This window comes from Xiphophorus hellerii, chromosome 19 (assembly GCF_003331165.1).
Source record: "Xiphophorus hellerii strain 12219 chromosome 19, Xiphophorus_hellerii-4.1, whole genome shotgun sequence".
In the NCBI taxonomy this organism is placed as follows: Eukaryota; Metazoa; Chordata; class Actinopteri; order Cyprinodontiformes; family Poeciliidae; genus Xiphophorus; species Xiphophorus hellerii.
The window spans coordinates 5,888,166-5,908,948 of NC_045690.1; the positions used below are offsets into that span (position 1 = coordinate 5,888,166).

The 20,783-nt window shown below is 37.4% G+C and overlaps 1 protein-coding gene across 1 annotated transcript in view; it reads left to right on the top strand.

Annotated features, from left to right (window-relative positions):
• LOC116709014 (ena/VASP-like protein) overlaps positions 1 to 20,783 on the top strand; it is a 39,773-nt gene extending 18,990 nt beyond the window's left edge. The window contains 14 exon segments of the mRNA XM_032547235.1: positions 15 to 183; positions 1,385 to 1,565; positions 7,847 to 7,904; positions 9,415 to 9,476; positions 10,825 to 11,327; positions 11,329 to 11,692; positions 15,016 to 15,266; positions 16,482 to 16,597; positions 16,701 to 16,728; positions 16,966 to 17,008; positions 18,115 to 18,175; positions 18,270 to 18,327; positions 18,430 to 18,487; positions 19,798 to 20,783. Coding sequence (XP_032403126.1) covers positions 15 to 183; positions 1,385 to 1,565; positions 7,847 to 7,904; positions 9,415 to 9,476; positions 10,825 to 11,327; positions 11,329 to 11,692; positions 15,016 to 15,266; positions 16,482 to 16,597; positions 16,701 to 16,728; positions 16,966 to 17,008; positions 18,115 to 18,175; positions 18,270 to 18,327; positions 18,430 to 18,487; positions 19,798 to 19,835 — 1,990 coding nt within the window. The 3' untranslated portion in view covers positions 19,836 to 20,783.

Sequence of the window (20,783 nt, forward strand, 5' to 3'; positions counted from 1 at the left end):
TCCTCTTCCTCCAGTGAGCAGAGCATCTGCCAGGCAAGGGCCTCTGTGATGGTCTACGATGACGCCAGTAAGAAGTGGGTGCCCATCAAGCCGGGGCAGCAGGGCTTCAGCCGCATCAACATTTACCACAACACTGCCAACAACACCTTCAGAGTGGTGGGAGTCAAACTGCAGGACCAGCAGGTGAGGGGTCACCCTGGACATCACATCCAACCGGCTTTACTGATCAGCAAAACACAGCAGCAAAAGTCTTTGTTTAACAACAAACAGCTGGCTGAATTGTAAATGATTATTTGGCTTATGGTGTACCACACGTTTCAGTGCTTGGGCTTATCCTATTCATTCACATACCCTTCTTTTTAGGTTCAGATAAGGTTCTATTTTTTCATGTTTTCACACCTGATAGTCCAATAGACTGGGTTCAACTTGGGACCAAAGTTGCAATATTTGTTACATTTTCAGCTGCTGTGGTTTGCTTTCACACTGCACTGTGTCAAACTAACCAAACTAATTGATAAACTTGTTCACTTCCTCGCCTGTGGGGGCGCTGCACCAAAAATCACTGACAGAAATTACATGAAAACCTCTGAAGAAGACATGAGCGCAACCTCCTTCTTCTCAAATGTAAACAAAAATGGCTGCACCATAAAAACACAAAATCTTACCAAGTAGTTTTTTGTTCAAACTAACTCACAAGTAACCTTTTGACAAGATACATAAGATTGTTTTAGGCCAGTAATTCCTTAATGTTTACAAGAAATACCAGTTCTGTTGGCAGATTATTTCAATTTCTAACAAGACATTTTTCCCATGTTTTAAGTGACATTATCTGCCAATGGACTTGAATTTTTCATCAAAATTAAGGAATTATTAACTGAAAACAACCTCCTGTATCTTGATGAAACATTACTTATACATTAGTTTTGTCTTATTTCAGACAAAAAATACAAAACTATTTTGTCTTAATTAGTTCAAATATTAAAATATTTGAACTAATTAGACAAAACTTACTTGTCAGGATTTAGATTTTTTGTGGTTGTAAGAGTTCTTTGTTGTCTGTGGCCAAAGACCAGGAGACATTTCTCCCAAAGACTCTTGCGTTTGTTTTGATTGCATTTACCCAGAATGCCCTGCGCTGTAGTCCGCTTCCTGCTTTTCTCTAGGTCACATATAGATTCGACCCAAGCCAGAGTTCACTTCAACCGAACCGAGGCTGAGGTTTCGTCAGCTTTTTTGGTCTACGTCAGAGTTCGACTACTCATTCACACCTCACCATACGAACCGGACTTTCTTAGCAAACGGGCTTGAGTTGGATTAATGCGGACTAAACAGAGCTGATGTGAATCCACCATAAAATCTCCATACATGTTCCTCTTTCTTTCAGGTGGTTATCAACTACTCCATAGTGAAGGGTCTGAAGTACAACCAGGCCACCCCGACCTTCCACCAGTGGCGGGACGCTCGGCAGGTCTACGGGCTGAACTTCGCCAGTAAGGAGGAGGCCACCACCTTCTCCAACGCCATGCTGTTCGCCCTCAATGTCCTCAGCTCCCCCGACAGCGGAGGTGAGGCGCCGTCTGACCTCCACTGGCACCGGGTTCCCCAAGAGTCAGAAAATATCTGCAGTTTGGTTTCAGTCTGAAAAAAAATCTTTGTACAAGTTATTAGTTATTCCATTCAAACATCCACTTTCTTCCTTATCATTTCTTGTTTTTGCAGGTTCCATATTTAAAGCCTGATAACTGTAGACATCTAATATACTGTAATATATTTCATTAAATTGAGATAAGGAGTACTTTCTCCTACTTATTGCTTTTTCACTTGTTTTCTAGATCATGTTTGACATTAATAAATAAATACAAAAATCGATCCATCCGTTATCTAAACTCGCTTATCCTGCGACACTCAGAACAAACAATCCCTGTCGTTCAATAAGGATTAAACGATATGAACTTTTATTACGTTATTTTGTGATAATATTGAGATAACAATAAAGATTATAATCAGAAAGGTATTATTTTTTCAGCACTCATAGCGCCACAAACACACTTAAAAACCTGTAATTTATCGCTCTAAACTGCACAAACTAACTGCCTTTAATCGTATTTTTTGATTTGTTCATGCTTTCACAGATCAAAAAGTATAGGAAATAGCAAAAATAACATTTCCAATCATACAGCTAGTTTTGTTTTTTGTTTTAATTAACGTATCATGACAACAATAAATCAAATTCTTATGATAAAAAGAATATATGATAAATTCTCACATCTACATGCAAACACTCAGAAAGACCCCCAGGCTTGGATTTGAACCCAGAACCTTCTTTGGCACTGTTATTTCTACCACAAATTGTGTTTTTATTCTAAAAATGGCCAAAATGGGTTGAAAACTTTTGTATTTTGAGAAGAAATGTTTCTGGTTAAAAGTCAAAGGTTTTGAGAAAATGTTGCTGGTTTCCACCAGGCAGTGATAAAACTCTGTCTCTGATATCAGTTTTATCTTCATATCAGCAGATTTTCTGATTTTAAATGAGCTGTGCCACATAGCATGCTTTAATGAGAATGATACTCATAATAATGCTGTAATCAGCACATTTTAAATTGGAAAAAAGGCCAAAAAAAGAGAGAAATCTTAAATAGTCGTTATCTATTAATGTAATTCACCTGCTTTGTAGTTTTTATTTAACATAGTTTGAACAATCTGTGCAGTAAGTCGGCCCAGAAGTTGCATATTTGGGATTTCTTATGTAACAGCAAGGAATCATGGAAATCACTGATGCTGCTGTGTTAGAAAGTATAATTAGTTGAATTAGTTACACCTGCATTAGTTTCTCTGCTCAATAGTAAATCACTATGACGCAGTAACAATGCCGTTTATCAGAATTAGATTGTTTTTATTTTCTTATATAGTTTTATTCTAATTCTCTGCACAAAACTTAGACAAAAAATGGTTTATACCCCGACATTTCCTAATTTTGATCACTTTTTTAAAATCTTTGATTAGGTCTTAAAGGCCTTATTCTGAATAGTGCTACTCAGGTGGATTATTTAATATTTAGTCGGATTTTTCACATTCAGTAAATTCAGTGAAGTGTAAAAAAAAAAAAACCTGCTAACTGATCCTTACTGCTCCCTGCTGGTTGATGTCAGATACTGCAGCTGTAATCCCAGCACCAACAAACCATATGAGCAGGAGAGTTGTTGCATTTTATTTGTGTTTTTGTGAGTGTGTTTTTCAACTTGTGGAATATTTTTTAAACTTTAGAGTTGTTTAAATATTTTTTTACATATATTTTAACTTGTGAAAAGCTATTTTTTCCCACCTGCAGTAGGATTAACAGATTTCGAGTTATTACACGTGTGCAGTGAACAAAAAAAAATATTAAAACCCTGAAGTGTATTTACAGCTAAATTTACTCATACTCTTAGTTTACCAGATAGCTTCAGAGCATCTCTGGTTACAGGCCACTTATATACTCAGAGTGTGTGTGTGTGTGTGGGTGGGTGGTGTGTGTGTGTTTTACTGCAGTGTCATTCCATCCCATCCTTGTGACCCTCCCGATGGCTGCTAAAATATCTCTCGTGGAGCCTAAATGTCGTACCTTTTTCTTTTTTTTGGTCGTCGTTGCGTCTCGGTGCATGTGTCCATCCATGGGAAATGCTGTCATGCGTCTCCAGCTGTTTGCTGTTGAAAGCTGCTGCAGTGGCAGCAGTGGCTGGTTGTTAGCAGCTTGTGGAGTTAGGGACGTTTGGCCGGCATGCTGACTCCTGAGATTTCAACCAGTGACCTCAGGCGGGTTTCTTCAGCCGTCATCATCCTCAGTAAGTGTCATGTTGGGTTGAGGAGGAACCTGCACGACAATCCGGCATGTTTTCCATGCTACTGCAGCAGCTTCTAATAGACACATACTTATTATTTAATATTGCTTTCTACTCTTCTTCTGCAAGATGAAAGTGACTTTTTTATATTAAACACAAAAAGAGATTGCAGCAAATCATTGGTGTGACCGCACATTTATTTCTTCACCCTTTGGACCAGGTGCTACAGTAAAAAGCTGCATTCTCTTAAACAGAGGAGTTTTACGAGTAAAGCAGTATTTTCCACACATGTTTATAGGTTTATTTGTAGCTGAGCTGCCTGGAAAGGCATTGAACTAGTTTCCAGGTAGCGATCTGCTAAAGACAAAACATTAAAACACTGATTGTATTTCTTTCTGGATGAGAGCGTTTCACATGGATCATGCAGGTTTTTATTTTCCTCGCTGTTTGACTTTAAATTATACTAATTTCTGCTTAGTGTGAAAGCATTACCTCAATTATTTCTGCTTGCAATATACCAGAATTTTTATATATATATTTTTAGAACCTTCATAAAATTCAAAAGTTTTAATCAACTAAGATTAAACTATTTGGGAAAGCCCTCCGCTGCAAAAATACAAAATATTACCAAGTATTTTTAGCCTTGTTTCTAGTGAAAATATCTCAGCTTTTCCTTACTTCAAGTTTACTAATGTACAAGTATTTTTTTAGTAAGACATACAGTAGTAGCTTGTTTTAAGTAAATAAAATTATTTCTTTTAAAACATGGGAAAATGTTTTTTTATATAGAAGTGAAATAATCTGCCAATGGAACTAGTACTTCTTATCAATATTAAGGAATTATTGACTTTAAACAAGCTCCTAAATCTTGTTGAAAGGCTAGATTTGTCTTATTTCAAGTGTACTACAGTATTTACACATGAAACTATACAAAAATACTTGGTAGGATTTGGTGTTTTTTGCAGTGTCACAGATTTGCAAGTGTCAGGTTGATGTAGAAGTTTTATCTATGGAGCAACTCAAACATGCTGCTTCCTCCTGTGACTTGTAAAAAAAAATCTAAAGTCAAGATATTAGGAGAAAGTTGTAGACCGCCTCACGTTTGATTCGTCCTTGGGTCCAATTTCCAGGTACTGGAACGTTCCCCATTCATCTGTTTAAATAATCATGTGGAAATATAAACAGTATGGGAATGTACAGCCATAATAAAGCTTAGAAAGGAAACTGGTTAAGCTAGTTCACTAAGGTGTTCTTAGTCACCTCAATGAACCTCAATCTTTGCACTAAATCAGTTACGAAGTGACAAAAAAATCACAATTTTCATGTTTTTGTGCTTCCTTTGACTCTCCACAGCTTTTAAAAGTAAGTATTAAGTTTATAACGTAAAAAGTAAACCTAACTTAAAAAGCAACAAGAAAACGGACAAATGTAAAATGAAAAAGTTGCAAAAATCAACTGCATACAATGAAGCTAAAACCTAGCTGAAGCCATTTTGGATTCAATCTTAGCTCTCATGTGATGACAGAAGTAGCTTGATTTTTACTAAGATGCCTGATTTTATTCGTGAGTGGGTGGATAATGCTCCGTTGTGTTGGACAGTTCCTATATTTGGATTTGTGGGAAAAGGTGTGAAGCATTTAAAATCAGCTCTCAAACTGCAGAACTTGTTAGATGCCAGGAATAAAATTGAATCTGAGTAACAAACAATATTTTTTTTATGTTTGTTGTTAATTAAGTTATTTCCTAATTTCAGGGACTCTCAAAAAAGTCTAGTCAAAGGAAGAAAGCCTAATGAAAACAGTTGTTTTTTGATTGTCAGTTTCTTATGTAGCTCCTATTTCTTGCTGAAAAGTTACTTGCAAAATAGTTTCATTTTATTTCAAGATATATACTGTGATAGACATGTGATCAATATCATAGATAATACTGAACCACACAGCATTCTGGGAGATGTAGGCAGAGGAAAGAGGAAACCTCTCACAGCTAGGAAAGCAGAATGGGTGGCATCAACTAACTAACTCACTCACTCTTTTGGTTACCTAGCAACAGCCTGTTGAGTAACTTGTGCAGCAGCAGTTTCAAGTTTCATCATTGAGCATCACAACTACTTAAAAATAAACAACAGCATGGAGTGAAAACTTAATAAAAGAGGAATTTTCACCCCACCAGTTTGGCAGAGATTTAAAACAAAAAACTAATCAATAATTATGGATATCAACCGATATTAAACGCTTACATCGTGATACATTTTGCAGCCATATCGTCCAGCCCAACTCGAAACCAAAACAAAAACCCTTGGTAAGATTTTGTGGTTTTGCAATGTGAACACACCATTCCCAATGTGAAGCATGGTAGAGGCAGCATCATGTTATGGGCACCCGTCGTTTTATTTCTTGGCTAAATGAGGAGAATATTAACTGCTTGACCAGAAACTGCCATCTTTTTTTGTTGGACGTCCAGTATTTGAAGATGAAATTGCAGAAGGTGTTAATTGAAACTACTGAGACACACTGAGTTGAAAACATGCAGCTAAATACAGAAGATCTCAGTATCTGCCAACTCTGCAGACGCTCTGAACGGAAATATCACCCTGCAGGGATCCTGATGGCACACTGGGCGCTGGAGTCTAATGACTGGTATTCTGGTGATACGTGATAAGCGGCCCCCAGTTCATTGCCACTTCAGAGTCAGCGAAGCGACTAAAACATTCAACACCAGCTCTGTTTTTTTAATTTATTTTAATTTGGATAAATGTTCCTTTATTATTGCCAGGGTCTCTGTTTGTCTCAGTGTTTTTTGGTTTATTCTCTGCTGTGGTTTGAGGCTGAAATTCCTGTGGTAGAGAAACTGCTTGGATAAAATCACGTGGTGCCAGCTGCTGTCTGCCTGTTTTACGCCTGATTGTAGTTCTTGAAATCCTTAAAAATACTTGAACCTAAACGAGGTTTGGAAAGTGCTTGATTCCTGTATAAAGTCCTTGAAAGTGCTTTATATTCAAACTAAACATTTTTGTAATAAAGTGCAACCAACATTTGATTAAAAGCCTAAATTTGGAAAGCATTATTTACATTTGAAACCAGATACAGATAAAAAAAATATTCCTCATTGTCTAAAGTTAAATCAGACCTAACGTTTCTTGTTTTGGGTCAGTTAGAATTACCTAAATTATTTCTACTTTCTAAATACTAGGAAACTTAATTAGAAAATTTTTAGGGATTATTTTTTAACATTCTTTGTACATTGTGCTTAAGCATTTAAAAAACATTATTTACAGTTGACACTACATATTTTTATACACCAAATAAAATGACACATTTTGTTTCTCATTGACTGAAGTTAAATCAAACTATTTGTTCTTGTTAGAATTACCTAAATTATTTCTATTGTCTAAATGTGAAAACAGAATTTTTTTTTTTTATAACTTTCTTTATCTGTTGTGTTTAATCCTTTTATTTGAGCAGGAATTTCATTTATCTTGACTCTATTTCTTTGGATTGTTTCAATGTAATGAATGTTTAATATTCTTAATTTCTCAATGACTTATTGACCGTCTTATATTTTATACGGTAAACAAAGTTATTGAATTTGGTGGATTCTTTTGTTCAATTAGTGTTTTGTTCTCAGGCCAGTCAGACGTTTCAAAACATACAATTTTGCTATATTTTAGTTTATTTATTTCATGCTGTAGAATGCAGAATATTACTGTAATACGTTATAAATAACACTAACATATGGTGTCATATAATTATGAATGAAAACTGTGTTTTTTAGTATAGTTTGTATCTTTTTAACTCCAAAGGATGCTGCTGGAAAAGTTTGAAAACTTACCTTGAAAATGCTTGAAAAGTGCTGGAATTTTACTCCTGGAAAAGTTTATAGATCCTGTGACTGGATATTTTATAACAAGGTTTGTCATCTGGGAAAAATATTTCCAGGACAGTCTTAAGCCAACTGTATGTTATTTGTTGGCATGATTTTTGCTGTTAATCAGGTTGTTTTTAGTTTAAACATATTTTTTCTGTCTTCAGGTCCTGTAGTTCAGCGCCAAAATGGTCCGTCCTCGGAAGAAAGTGAAGCTCAGAGGAGGTATGATTCAAATTAGACCATGTAGAAAAACATTAACAATAAATAAAGGGACTAACGCATCATTTTGATACATTTTTCTTGGCTTATTACATGCATTAGAGGGGTGTTTGCTTTCAACATTCAAACTAAAGCATTCTTTTCTTTAGTGTCATAGTTCTCACCTTTCCAGACTGATGGATGTCAGTTACCGTGTTTCTCGCCTGTTCTTGTTGTTGCTTGTTTTGTTTTGCTTTTTGAGATTTTTTGACTTCATGTTTTTCATTTAGGATCTAACAAATGGGTTTGATTTAATTTAAGTCACCAGTTAACATTTTTCCCATAACAACTTGAATATGAGGGGGCCTAAAATGAAACCTTGGGGTACCCCACAATGTAAAGTTACATTTTGGCACAAACAAGTCCCTGTCCTTAAATTAAAACTAAAACCAGTCAAATAATGTACCAGAGACTCTCTGATCTAGTGGTCGCACTGCAAAAACATAAAATCTTACAACTTATTTTTGTCTATTTTCTAGTGCAAATATCTTAGTTACTTAAATTAAAAAAACTAACATACATGTACAAGAAATAGGAGTTTGTTTTCAGTAAATAGTTCCTTAATTCTACTGGCAGATTATCAGTAAAAACAAGACATTTTCCCAGGTTACAAGTGAAATAATCTGCCAGTGGAACTAGAACTTTTACATACATTTTAAGGAAATATTGACTTTAAATTTCCTATAACTTGCTGAAAAGTTACAGGTTACTTGAGTCTCTTTTCAAGTGTACTAAGATATTTGCACAACAAACTAGACAAAATTACTCGGTAAGACTTTCTGTTTTTGTAGTGCATCATCAGCTGCGTTTCAATTGACCATAAAATTGAGCAAATTGAAATTGTGGAAATAAATTTGCTTAATTGGAAACATGCCAATTTAGAAAAAACTCAGTGTATTTCAATAAAAAGATTTTGGACTAGGATGAGGTGGTTCTTATCAAAATTAGTCTATTTTGCAAGTGGAAACACTTTTTTTGCATCACACGAGTCATATGATCAGTTACTGGATGTTACTACTGCCGGAACGATGATGACGATGACAGGAAGTGGTAGGAGGATCATGGCGCGGCATGTTTTTAATGACTCATCACATGGACAAACTTAGTTCACGTTTGATTTTAATTGTGTTCCTTATTAAATGGAAACACTGCAAATGCGACATTGTGTTTTTTCGAAGTTAGCAGAATATCAATAAAGTTTTACGCACATTTATAATGGAAACACAGATAGTGGAGGTTATAGCTGAAGGAATCAAATGACGAGAAAAAGGGTTTTGGATTCATTATAGGAAAAAGTTGATTAAGTTGAAATGAAATGCATCAAGACTTCTCTTTTTCAGGTTTTGTAATCAGTTTGTGAGTCATTGTTTAACCTCGGGTCATTTGGCGGCAGACGGTCAAATGAATCATTAAGCTTGATTTACTTGAAAGCAAACGCAGCTCTTCAGAGCAGTGACATCCTTGCACTTGATAGGATGATGGAGCAGCATCAGATGCAGGCGCACAAAGAGAGGGAGCGGCGGACATCAGGATCAGGTGAGGCTCCGGCAAACACGGCCACACCCCCCTGTAAAAACAAACACACACACCGAGATCGAACACAGCGTGTCATGTGATCCCTGCTGCACAAACATCCAAACAAAACACTCTCCTAGCGCCCTCCATCTGCCAATAAACGGTCCGGACAAGAGCTAATTAATATTTACCCACCCATGTTTGGCTTTCCCTTTAGTAGGTCAGGCTTTCTTTGTGTTTCCAAAGCAAACAGATGACTTCACCTGTAGGGAATTCCTGAAATTCCTGGATAAAACAGGTTCCTAGAGTTCCTAGAGTTCCTCTGTTGTAGTTTTCCCCAAGTCTTTCTGCTTTTTTATTTTAATTCATGCACACATATAAATGTTCATGTCTGCTTTTTAGCCACACCAACAGACTTAGGGTGTTTTCACGCCTGAGAGTCCGATAGACTCGGTTCGATTGGGGACCAAAATTGCAACATTTGTTACATTTTACCCTCTGTCAAATAAACAAAAGCCTTTGAAAAACCCTGTTCCCCTCCTTGCCTGTGGTGGCGCTGCACCAAGAAGCACTACAGGAAATGAGTGCAGCTTCCTTATTCACAAAATGTAAATAAAAATGAAGTGGTATCAGGTTTTAGAGGTTCTAGGATTTCTCTTTTGTCTTTGGCAAATGATCACGAGTCAGTTCTCCTGTTAGCACCAGACTGATATGTTTGTTTTGGTTGTATTTACCCAGAATGCCATGCGCTGCAGTCCACTTCCTGCTTTCGGAGCGTTCTCCGGTCCGCTTGGTATTCACTTATGCATTCGAACCGCACCAGAGTTCACTTTAATCGAACCGAAACTGAGTTTTTTTAGGCCAGACAGTTCGCTTGAATGGTCCACTTCAGGGTTCGATTACACATTCACACCTCCCCAAACGAACCGGACTTTCTATTCTAACTAGAGTTCGATTAAAGCGGACTAAACATGGCTGGTGTGAATGCACCCTTAAACATCCTCCTGTGTCCCTGATGTGGATGGTAAAACCAGTGCTCTCCCTTCCCCCTGCAACATGCTCTACCGCCATCTTTCTTCCAGCTGCCGTTGGGGGGAAATGCCACATGCTCTCCGATCATGGCTCAGTCATGTTGCATTCTGCTGCTTGTTCTTTTTTACAATATTTTGCTTCTTTCTTATTTGCTGTTTGCTTCTGTTTTTTGACTGCTCCTGATTTTTTCTCATCTTACTTGCTTGACTGTTCAGTTGCTTTTCATTATTCTCACGTTTTTCTCTTTTCTGTTCTCCTTTGTTTGTTGCCCTCCTTCGTCTGCATCTCCTCTTTCTCTCTCTCTGTCTCTCTCTCTCCCACCTTTTGCCCGCCGCAGTCGTTTCCACCCTCCAGTATAAAGTGTCTACCCCTCCCACCCACCCAGACACTCCTCCCGAGTACAGACAGTTCAGAGCTAGCACACTGCCGCCCTCCTACGTCCGCGTGGCGTCCTCCTCCTCTCCTCCGTCTCAGGAGAAGGAGTTGGGGGCCATTAGGGACAAGGCCCAGCTGTCGTCCCAGCTCTCCACCTCACTCGCCTCTGCCTTTTCCCCAGTCCAGACAGGAATGAACACCCAGGGCCGACAGGTCCGTCAGATCCCCTTATCCCCTCCCACGGCGGCCCGCCACCTTCAGCAACAACAACAGCAGGACATCCTCCTCCCCCCCAAACATGGCACCTGGTCTGCCTCCCTCTTGCAGCAGATGTACCCCCAGCCTTCCTCGTCCCCTCCGGTAATGATGCCAGTGAAGCAGGGGTTACCCCCGCAGCCAGTCCTCCCAGTAGCTCACCCACTTCCACCAGTCAGTACTAGGATGAAGCCCCCTCCCCTTGAACCTCCCTGCCGTTGGGGGCCTCAGTCAGCCGCCACACCCTCACTCCAACGGCCAGCCAGACGATTCCTACTCTCCTCTTTCCCAGCATCTCCCGCTCACACCGCAGTACTGCGAGGCAATCCCCCTCCCTCCTCTGATTGGTCAGTCAGGCCCCAACCATCACCCCCAGAACCAGTTAACCTTCCACTCTCAGCAGCATCTGCACCAACAACACCAGCAGCAGCACCACCAGCAGGCCCAGACCCCCACCACCATCACCTCATCTTCCTCATCCTCCTCGCCCCCCTCTTACACTGCCATGTCAGACGGGGGCTCTCCCAAGAAGACCCCCTCCCCTGTCCCCCAGCCGGCCCCCGCGGCCAGCAGCAGTAAGTATGGAGGAGAGGAGCAGGAAGTGGCTTAGCAGGGAAGTGACAGGAGTTTTCACTCTGTGTGTGTGTGTGGTGTGTGTGTGTGTGTGTGTGTGTTGGGTTGGAACAGGAGTGTGTGTGTGGATTAGGGATGCAAACTGTTAATCGGCTGATTAATTGTCGATTAACAGTTTATTAGAGTAAAATTAGTCCCAATCGATTAACTAATAGCGACCTCTTAGACCTTCTTTTAGTGTTGTAGTTTGGCCGCCAACCAGCAGAAGGCGCCATTGGTCATCCTTAACGCAGAGCCAGTTGATGCAGAAACAAAGATGGCGGAACCATACCAGAACAGGAAAGAGAAACAGACCAAACAGAGTCCGGTTTGGGATGCAAAACGCTCTTCATGCGGTTCTGTTTTAAAATATAAAGAAACTCCTCAAGTTTCACCTTAATAACGCTTCATCCAGCCCAGCGTCAACTTCTCTAAAAATCACAGACTGGCTACAAAGACGATGATGTGATGACTACATCAGAATATCAGGCCCAAGAAAATAAAAATAAAAATAATTACGAAAATAAAGTCATAGTATTACAAACAGAAAATAATATGAATATTATGAGAACTTTATTCTCATAATATTCCAACTTTATTCTAACAAATTTGTTCCCGTAGAACTTTATTTTAGCAAAACTATGACTTTATTCTTGAAATATTATGATTTTATTATCAAAATATTATGACTTTTATCTCATTATAGTCAAAAATAATATTTCCATAATATTATGACATAATTTTATGGTTATATTCTTGTAATTTAATTTTTTAAGTGGGTTTAATACTCATCTTTCGGATGACAGGGTCATCGTTTATTGTTTAGGCATCTCCATTAGCTCTTTACATTAAAACACACATCATACAGAAGAAATATTCAAATATACAACATATTTACATATCAATAAAAATGTAATATAGTTCATACAAAATGTTGATAAACTATAGTACATTTCATGAATTAATCATTCAGTTATAGGTATATTGCTCCTGAAAACCTTTTCAGCTTCTTTTAAAAACTGACTTCTGTTCAGCTTTATGAGAGTTTAATGGTCTAATGGCTCCACACAGAAAAACTGTAACATTCTGGGAAAACAAAGCTGATTTTAAGGGCTAAATGAGTTAATGTGCGTCAGTTTTAACATTCCTTACAGAGCAAAAACAGACAAAACTGCATGGAAATTAAGTGTTTCACATATTTTACTCTTTTCATATTTTATTTTTCTACACTGCAACCTAATAAATTCCCGTCTTATACATGTTTCTACGTTTAATAACATGTGAAAGCCACAAATTATGGTTTATTCAGTTAGTATTTAACAAAGCTTACACAAAAAATTAAATATAATGGTTTTTTTTAATTTATTTAGCATTTTATGGAAATATTTAAGCTTTGATGTTACGGAAAGACGGTGGAGACTGTTAGAGCTTTTCCTGTGAAAGCTGTCGCTCTGGAAGAAGGATTTATCGGCTGCTGCTCTTCCTGTCACAATAAACTGCTCAGGTTTGTTTGAACTTCGTACAAAACTAAATTAGAGGCGTTGACGCTACATGAAACATCTAATCAAACACTGTTTTCAGCTCATCTCAGTGTCTTTGGACGTTGAGTGAACTACGGTGCTTTGCTCAAGTATCTGCGGCTTACGTTCACACCCATATGCCACAGATTGAAAACTTTTTCACGGCAGTCTGAACGATCCAATTTTGATCTTTTCACTCCTCGAAAATCTGAATTGTGTCACTTCCACATGTGGTACTAAATCTGATTGTTTTCAAAGCGTTTGCAGGCAAAAATAGGAGAAATCTGTTGGGAGGAAAAAGCTTTTCATGCTACTTTATCAATTTCAGGCAAGTTTTGAGTCCAAAATTACTGAATTTCATTTCATACTATGATTTTATAAACATCTCCTACACAGAGGGCCTTGGAGTAAACTTTGTAAGTCTGTTATAATAGAATAGAAATAGAAATGTGTTTCTTTGATCCACAATAGGGAAATTTCTGTGCAACAGCAGAAAAGTGACAGGAAATTAAAGCAAGAAAATTCACAAAAAGGTAGAAATATCCAAAGTTTAAGAACAGAATCAATGATAAAAAATAAAAAACTTCACTTTTAACAAAAATATTGGTCAGTTCAGATAAATTTGTAACTGACGTTGGATTAATTAAAAATTTACTAAATGTCTATTTAAGCATTAATTTACAATTAGTGACAATAAAAGTCTGCAGAGATGAACAGAAATCCAATATTCTACACTCTGGGTTTTAAAATGTTTTTTTTCTTTTTGCAAAAAATTTAATATTTTATTGGGAAAGAAAATTGTTCTTAACAATTAAGGTAAATTTGTAACTAATAAAAATCACAAAGATTTATCACTGCAAAATTCCTGTGCTGCAACTATAAGTTACAAACAGATTTAAAGGTCAGAATAAACTGATATTGATGCATTACATGTGATTAGGATATATTGTTAATAGGATATCATGTGTAACAGTTATTATAAAATGTACATTAATATTATAATGTAATATTGACTGTAACATTGAAATTGTAAAATTGTCCATAGTTTTCTATGGGGAGCCTCAAAATGTTGGATGAGGGGAAAAAATCATCTAAATCTATAATTTTTGAATCATTAGTTATAAAAAATAATTTAAAATAATTTATTGAAATGTTATTTACAACATTCACCTTTCTGATTGGGTGACAGTCGAGCTGTTTTTCTCCTCAGGCTAATATACTGTAGCTAGCATAACTAACAAGCAGAAAATGGAGAAGTTTCTGACTAAATAAAGACGGAACGAACCGACCATGAACGTTTTCAGGCCTGCCACTGTGTTTTGTTTTTATTAGTTATTTTTGCAGGGACAGTGTGTAAAGACATTGACTTTAACTAAAAGAAGAGACGCTTTACATCAGATTTAGCTTAGCGCTACCTCCCATCTGTAGTTCCTGGACAGGTCACATCAATAAAATACACTTTAAAACATTCACGTTAGATGTATCTTACTAAATTTCTTGAGGTAACAGTTGGGATCCATTTTTGTGAATCAAAAAAGACTTAAATTAAGAGATATTCCCATCGTTTTTTTAATATTTTGAGCCGTCAGGATCCAAACAAAAACAAGTTTTCCTGCTGTTACTTTGTTTTGTCCGTTAGCCTCCCAGTGTTCATATTGATTGTATATTTGACATTAAAGCTCTTCTCAGATAGTTTTCATGCAGTAAAACAGCATCTTCCATCACGCAGTCAATCATTACTAAAGCTGTAACTTTACCCCGTCCAGGTGGCCAAGTCTCTGCAGGTCACCCAGCGATGCTTTCTGTGGTCCCGCCTCCAGCCGCGGCCCCGGCCCCCATGGCCGGTCCGCCGGCCCCGCCGCCGCCGCCGCCGGGCCCGCCGCCCCCCATGGCAGTGCCTCCTCCCATGCCCCCTCCTCTGCCCACCGGCGGGGGCCCTCCTGGGGGCCCGCCTGGGGTCCAGCCTTCAGGACTGGCTGCAGCTCTGGCTGGAGCCAAACTACGGAAAGTGCAAAGGGTGAGCGCTCCTGTTTAACAAACACACATGAGTTTATAGTCGACATATTATCCAGATTTCACTTTTTAATGTTTTTGTTTTGCCATTTGTTGCTACTGCTTATAAAAACAACCAGCCGTTTCTGGGCAATAAGTTAAAGTTTTTTGGTGACTAAAAAAATTTACCTTTTCAAAAACCTCCAGATTGTTATGTCACATTCGAGGGGTACTGCACTGTTGCCTAGCAACCCCAGAAGCCCAACCGGTCACCTAGCAACCAAAGCCGAATTCCTTCTGGTTTTACCTCTGCATGCGCTTCACCATGGCTGCTGGAAAAGACAAGCGTTTTGTAGTTTTATTTGTTTCAATTCATTAAAAACAAAATAGTTGTATACAGTAGAGGAAAATATACAAATCAATCAAATAAAAGGCAGCAGGAAGAAGAAAAAAAAGTTTTATCTGCTCCTTTTATCTCAAGAATAAAATCAAACAATAGGGATTTACAAAAAAAACCTAAACTAAACAATCCACATGGGTTATGCTATTTCATATTTCTTTAAAAACAGCAAAGCTTTACCATTCTCTTAAATATGTACATTGATCTGGCATTTTTTTGTCGACTTAACCAGAAACCACTTGCTGCATTCTTGTTGCTTGTCCAGGAGGCTCTACTAATGCTTTTCAAAGACATAGAGTTGTATATTTGCACATCTGTTAGCAGCTCTTTTTACATGTGAGTGTAAATGTTGAGTTAGGGGCCAGAAGCTTGTTGGGATTTAAATTGACAGGAGGCTCTAAAACAGGCTGAGCTGAGCTAACTGACTAAAATCTCTTTTTCTAAGATGATTTTGTGCAAAAAATGTAATGTTCATGTTTTGTATAGCCTGTGAATCTATACTAACTTGTTCAAGGAAGCATATTAAGTCACATTTAATATCAAGTATTTTTCAGTACAAGAGCATTTTTAAAAAAAAAATCCAGATTAAGATGTTGTGGGATGACCTTAAACAGGCCATTCAGGCTCTAAAACCCTTTCATCTGAGTTTAAGATGTTCCTCACTGAGAAGAGTGAGCTGAAATTCCTCCACAGAAATGCAAAACATTCATTTCTAGTTTCTACAGCTGCTTAATTAGGCCACAGGAAGCAACATTTTACATAGTTCTGGGACATTTTCCCTCCACTAAGTGGCTCTGGTGACCTCTGGTGACCTCCATGTTGTTGTAACATTTCCTCCAGGATGAGAGCAGCCCACCCGGCTCTGGGGGTAAATGTGACTCCAACCGGTCGAGTGGTGGCAGCGGCGGCGGCGGAGAGGGGCTTATGCAGGAGATGAATGCCTTACTAGCTCGCAGGTAAGACATCAACAGTTTGATGAAGCAGGAAGTACAGTCTGCTTGTAGAAAACGGTTCTGTTTATTCCTGAAGTCCAAACCGTTCTTCCCTGGTTTCTCTTAGACGAAAAGCTTCAGAGAAACCCGACGAAGTAAGTGGCACATTTTAACAAAAATCTATAGTTTCTTTATAGTCAAGAGTTCAGATGATACATTTTAGCACGCTCACTCCTCAGGTCACATGTTTGTCATATTTAGCCATTGAGTTCCAAAATGACGGCCATTTTACAAAATGGTTGCTGTTTTAAACCAGTTATTGCCGTAAAATGTTCTCCGTTTTCATAACTTTAATTAACTTTATTTTACATTACATGTTTACTTTTTCACAGGATGATTCAGGTGGTCGAGGGCCGGGTCAGCAGAACTCAACAGGTACGGGAAAACGCTCAGCATCCAGCCTAACTGGGTTATGAATATCCAATGCATCACTCTTAGTTCCATATTTTGAGCTCAAGGTTGTAAAGAAAACATTTTCCAGATGTTGGATTAATACCTCAGATGATTTAATCTTTAATAAACAAACTAGTTGATTTAACGAGAAACGTGATTAGAAAGGTCCTGATTACATAAAATTAGTCATAAAATAAAAAGTTAGCGTAGCTCACGTTAGCTTAGCCAGGCTTGATTAGTGTTTTTTATGAAGCCTGAAGTGGATAATTTGAAATAATAAAAAAAACGATAACTGGAACTAGATTAAATGGACTGGTAAAACTGGTTTGCTCTGTTCTTTCCCAGCATGCACTGGTTTCCTCTGCTTCCATCGCACAGCCAACAAAACCAGAGCAGAGTCGTTCAGAATCAACCTGAGCGGGGAATGCCTTCATCCCTGATTATTATTTACATGCTTTCACCAACTGTGCACTTCTGTGTGAGATTGTTTATGCACGCACTGCAAAAACACAACGTTTTACCAAGTGTTTATGATTTATATAGTGCAAATAACTTACAAATAGGTTTTCTAGCTTGTTTTGAGTCGATAATTCCTTAATGTTGATGAAAAACAACCAGTTTCCTTTGGCAGATTATTTCATTTACAATGTGGAAAAATGCCTTCCTACAAGTGAAAATAATCTAGTTATTTTTTATCAATATTAAGGAATTATTTACTTACAATTATCTCTTATTTCTTGCTGAAAAGTTACTTGGACTGTTAATTTTATCATATTTCAAGTGAACTAAAATACTTACATTAAAATTAACCAAAAATACTAGGTAATCTGCAAAAACAGATTTCCTGTTTTTGCAGTGCACACACCTATATACAAACATAAAAGTTTTATATTTGCTTATAATAATTTCTTGAATGTTTTGAACTAATAATAAAGAAAAGAGAATATTAGCTTGGAAATAAAGTTGTTTTTTATGACGCCACCATGTTACAGTTCTCAGTGTAGTTTTGGACCTTTTAAAAAAACGTATATTTATTTTACAATCGGTAATTGTTCCGATGCTAATTTAGTTTATTCAAATTTCAACAGATGCTCTGAAGAAGCCGTGGGAGCGGTCCAACTCTGCGGAGAAATCCTCGCTGGTGTCCAGGTGAGCAGGTTGAACTTATCCTGAAAATGAAACCGTCCAGGTAACGAGTTAACGGCGGAGAGTAAATTCTGCCTGGTGTCGCTTTGTGTTTCAGAGTGAGACCCATCGGCAGCACCGGTGAAGCCGACACAGAATTCGACAGGATGAAACAGGTGATCCGATCAGAATCAACTGGGATTCTGATCAACTGGGTTTACTGGGGGATGTGGAAAATGAGCTCACACGTAGATTTTGTTTGTTTGTTTGTTTTGTAGGAAATTTTGGATGAAGTTGTGCGCGAGCTGCACAAGGTGAAAGATGAGATCATTAACGGTGAGCAACGCAGAGACCGCGAAAATCTTTACACTGCAAAAACACAAACTCTTACCAAGTATTTTTGGTCCACTTTTTTAGTCCAATTATCGCAGTACACTTGAAATAAGACAAAACTAACTTAGAAGTAACTTTTCATCAAGACAAAGGAGCTTGTTTTTTTTTTTTTTTACTTAATATTGGTAAAAAAATATTTTAAAATGTACAAGTTGCACTGGCAGATTATTTCACATATAAAAAAATTTTTGGCACAAGTAAAATAATCAGATCAACTAGTATGTTTTTATCAATATTAAGAAATTATTTGCTTAAAACAAGTTTCTGTATCTTCCTGAAAAGTTACTTTTAAGTTAGTTTTGTAACACAACACATTAGGGTTTTTATTAGAAAAAAGGAGTAAATTTTCACCAAGAAACTCAGATTTTCTAGAAAACTTGGACATTTCTGAGTTTGAAAAGTCAAAGGTTTGCTAGAAAAAACACAGAACTCTTGAGATAAATCTTCAAAATTTTCTATTTAAAAAAATTAAAAATTTATGAGTTTCCAAAGTCGAAAATGTTCAACATTTGAAAATGGAGTTTTCCAAAAGTCACAACTTTTGACTCAGAAATTTCAAAAAAGAAATTTTTTTGTAACAACAAAAATGCTTTGAGATTAACCTCAAAAATTCTGTTTCCTTTAGCAAATTTTCTGCTTTTCAAACTCAGAAATTTCTTCTTTTTTTTCCTTTTTCTTTGTAGACAATTTCCAAGATAAATCTCAGAATTTTAGGGATTTTTTCCTAGAAAATTTTCAACTTTTCAAACTCATATTTCTGAGTTTCTTTAGTGAAAATTTTTGGTGTTAATTTTAAAATTTAAGGGATTTTTATTTTATATTTAAAACTAAAATGTTCATGTTTTTTATAGAAAGTTTCTGATGTTCATCTCAAATTTGGGGTTTTTGTTATTTAAAAAAAAATTCAAAATTGGAGGTTTTTTTCGAGCAAATTTTCAACTTTTCAAACTCAAAACCTTTCTCTTTTTTTTCTAGAAAATTTCTGAAATTAATCTAAAGATTTCTGCATTTTTGGGTGAACATTTATTCCTTTCTTTTGCCTTTCCACAATGTTTCCAGTTCACCATGATAGTTTTTGTCTTATTTCAAGTACACTAGGCTAGTTGCATTAGAAACTAGAATGAAATTACCTGGTAAGACTTTCTGTTTTTGCAGTGTACCGTCTCCAACGCTGCAGTTTGATTTCTATCAAACTCGTCCAACCTGACAGTCAGAAAAGCTGCTTCAGTTTCTCTCCGCTTCGTTTCTTGCAGCCATCAGACATGAAATCGGCAGAATCAGTACATCCTAATCCCGTCCCGCCAGGCGGACGAAGACGCGGCAGACGGAGGACGGACGCGCAGATGCACAGACACGAGGACCGGGGAATGTTCTCTCAATGTTTCTGTTGCAGAGACGTTGCGGCAACATTTAAGTCTGCTGGACAGCAAAAGGAAACGGGGAAGACTGAAACGTTGTGATTAATTTAAGGAAAGGAGGAAACTCGGACTGGAAGTGAAGAGACGTTTGTACTGAGTTCGGTGTTGTGGTCCTCTCTGTGCACCTAGACTCAGTCAGCCCAGTGTTGCAGCTTTTTTTGTCTCTGTTGAGTCTTATGAAGAAAATATTTTTGTTTTCTAAGTTTTTACTGTTTTATTATTTAAAACTGTGGTGATAATGATGATGCTGTCGATGACAATGAGTATTATTTGGTATTAGAGAAGGACAAAGGAATCTTGCACACCATTTCTGTCTGCTTTTATATTTTTTATGGTCGCTTTCGGTTCGTTTTTCTCCAACAAGCACAAAACGGGCGAAGCTGCAGATGCAGACACACTCGCCCTTAAACGGCATATTTAAAACAAAAAAATGTTTTTATAACTTTGCTCCTACTGGTGTTGTACGTCTAATCTTTTCCCTCCTTAGATGAAAATTACCTCTAATCTCTCAGAACATTTAGAAGTGCAGACTGTTTACACTGCAAAAACACAAAATCTTACCAAGTATTTTTGTCTAGTTTCTAGTTCAAATATCTTAGTAAGTTTAAAATATAGTTAAACTAACTTACAAGTAACTTCTCAGCAAGATATTGCAGATCATTTCACTTATAACAAGACATTTCTTTCAAATAATCTACCAGTAGAACCAGAACCTTTTCATCAATATTAAGGAATTAATTACTAAAAACAAGCTGCTATTGAAAAGTTACTTCCAAAGCTGGATTTGCATGGCTGTGTTTTAGGGCCATTGCAAGAAGGAA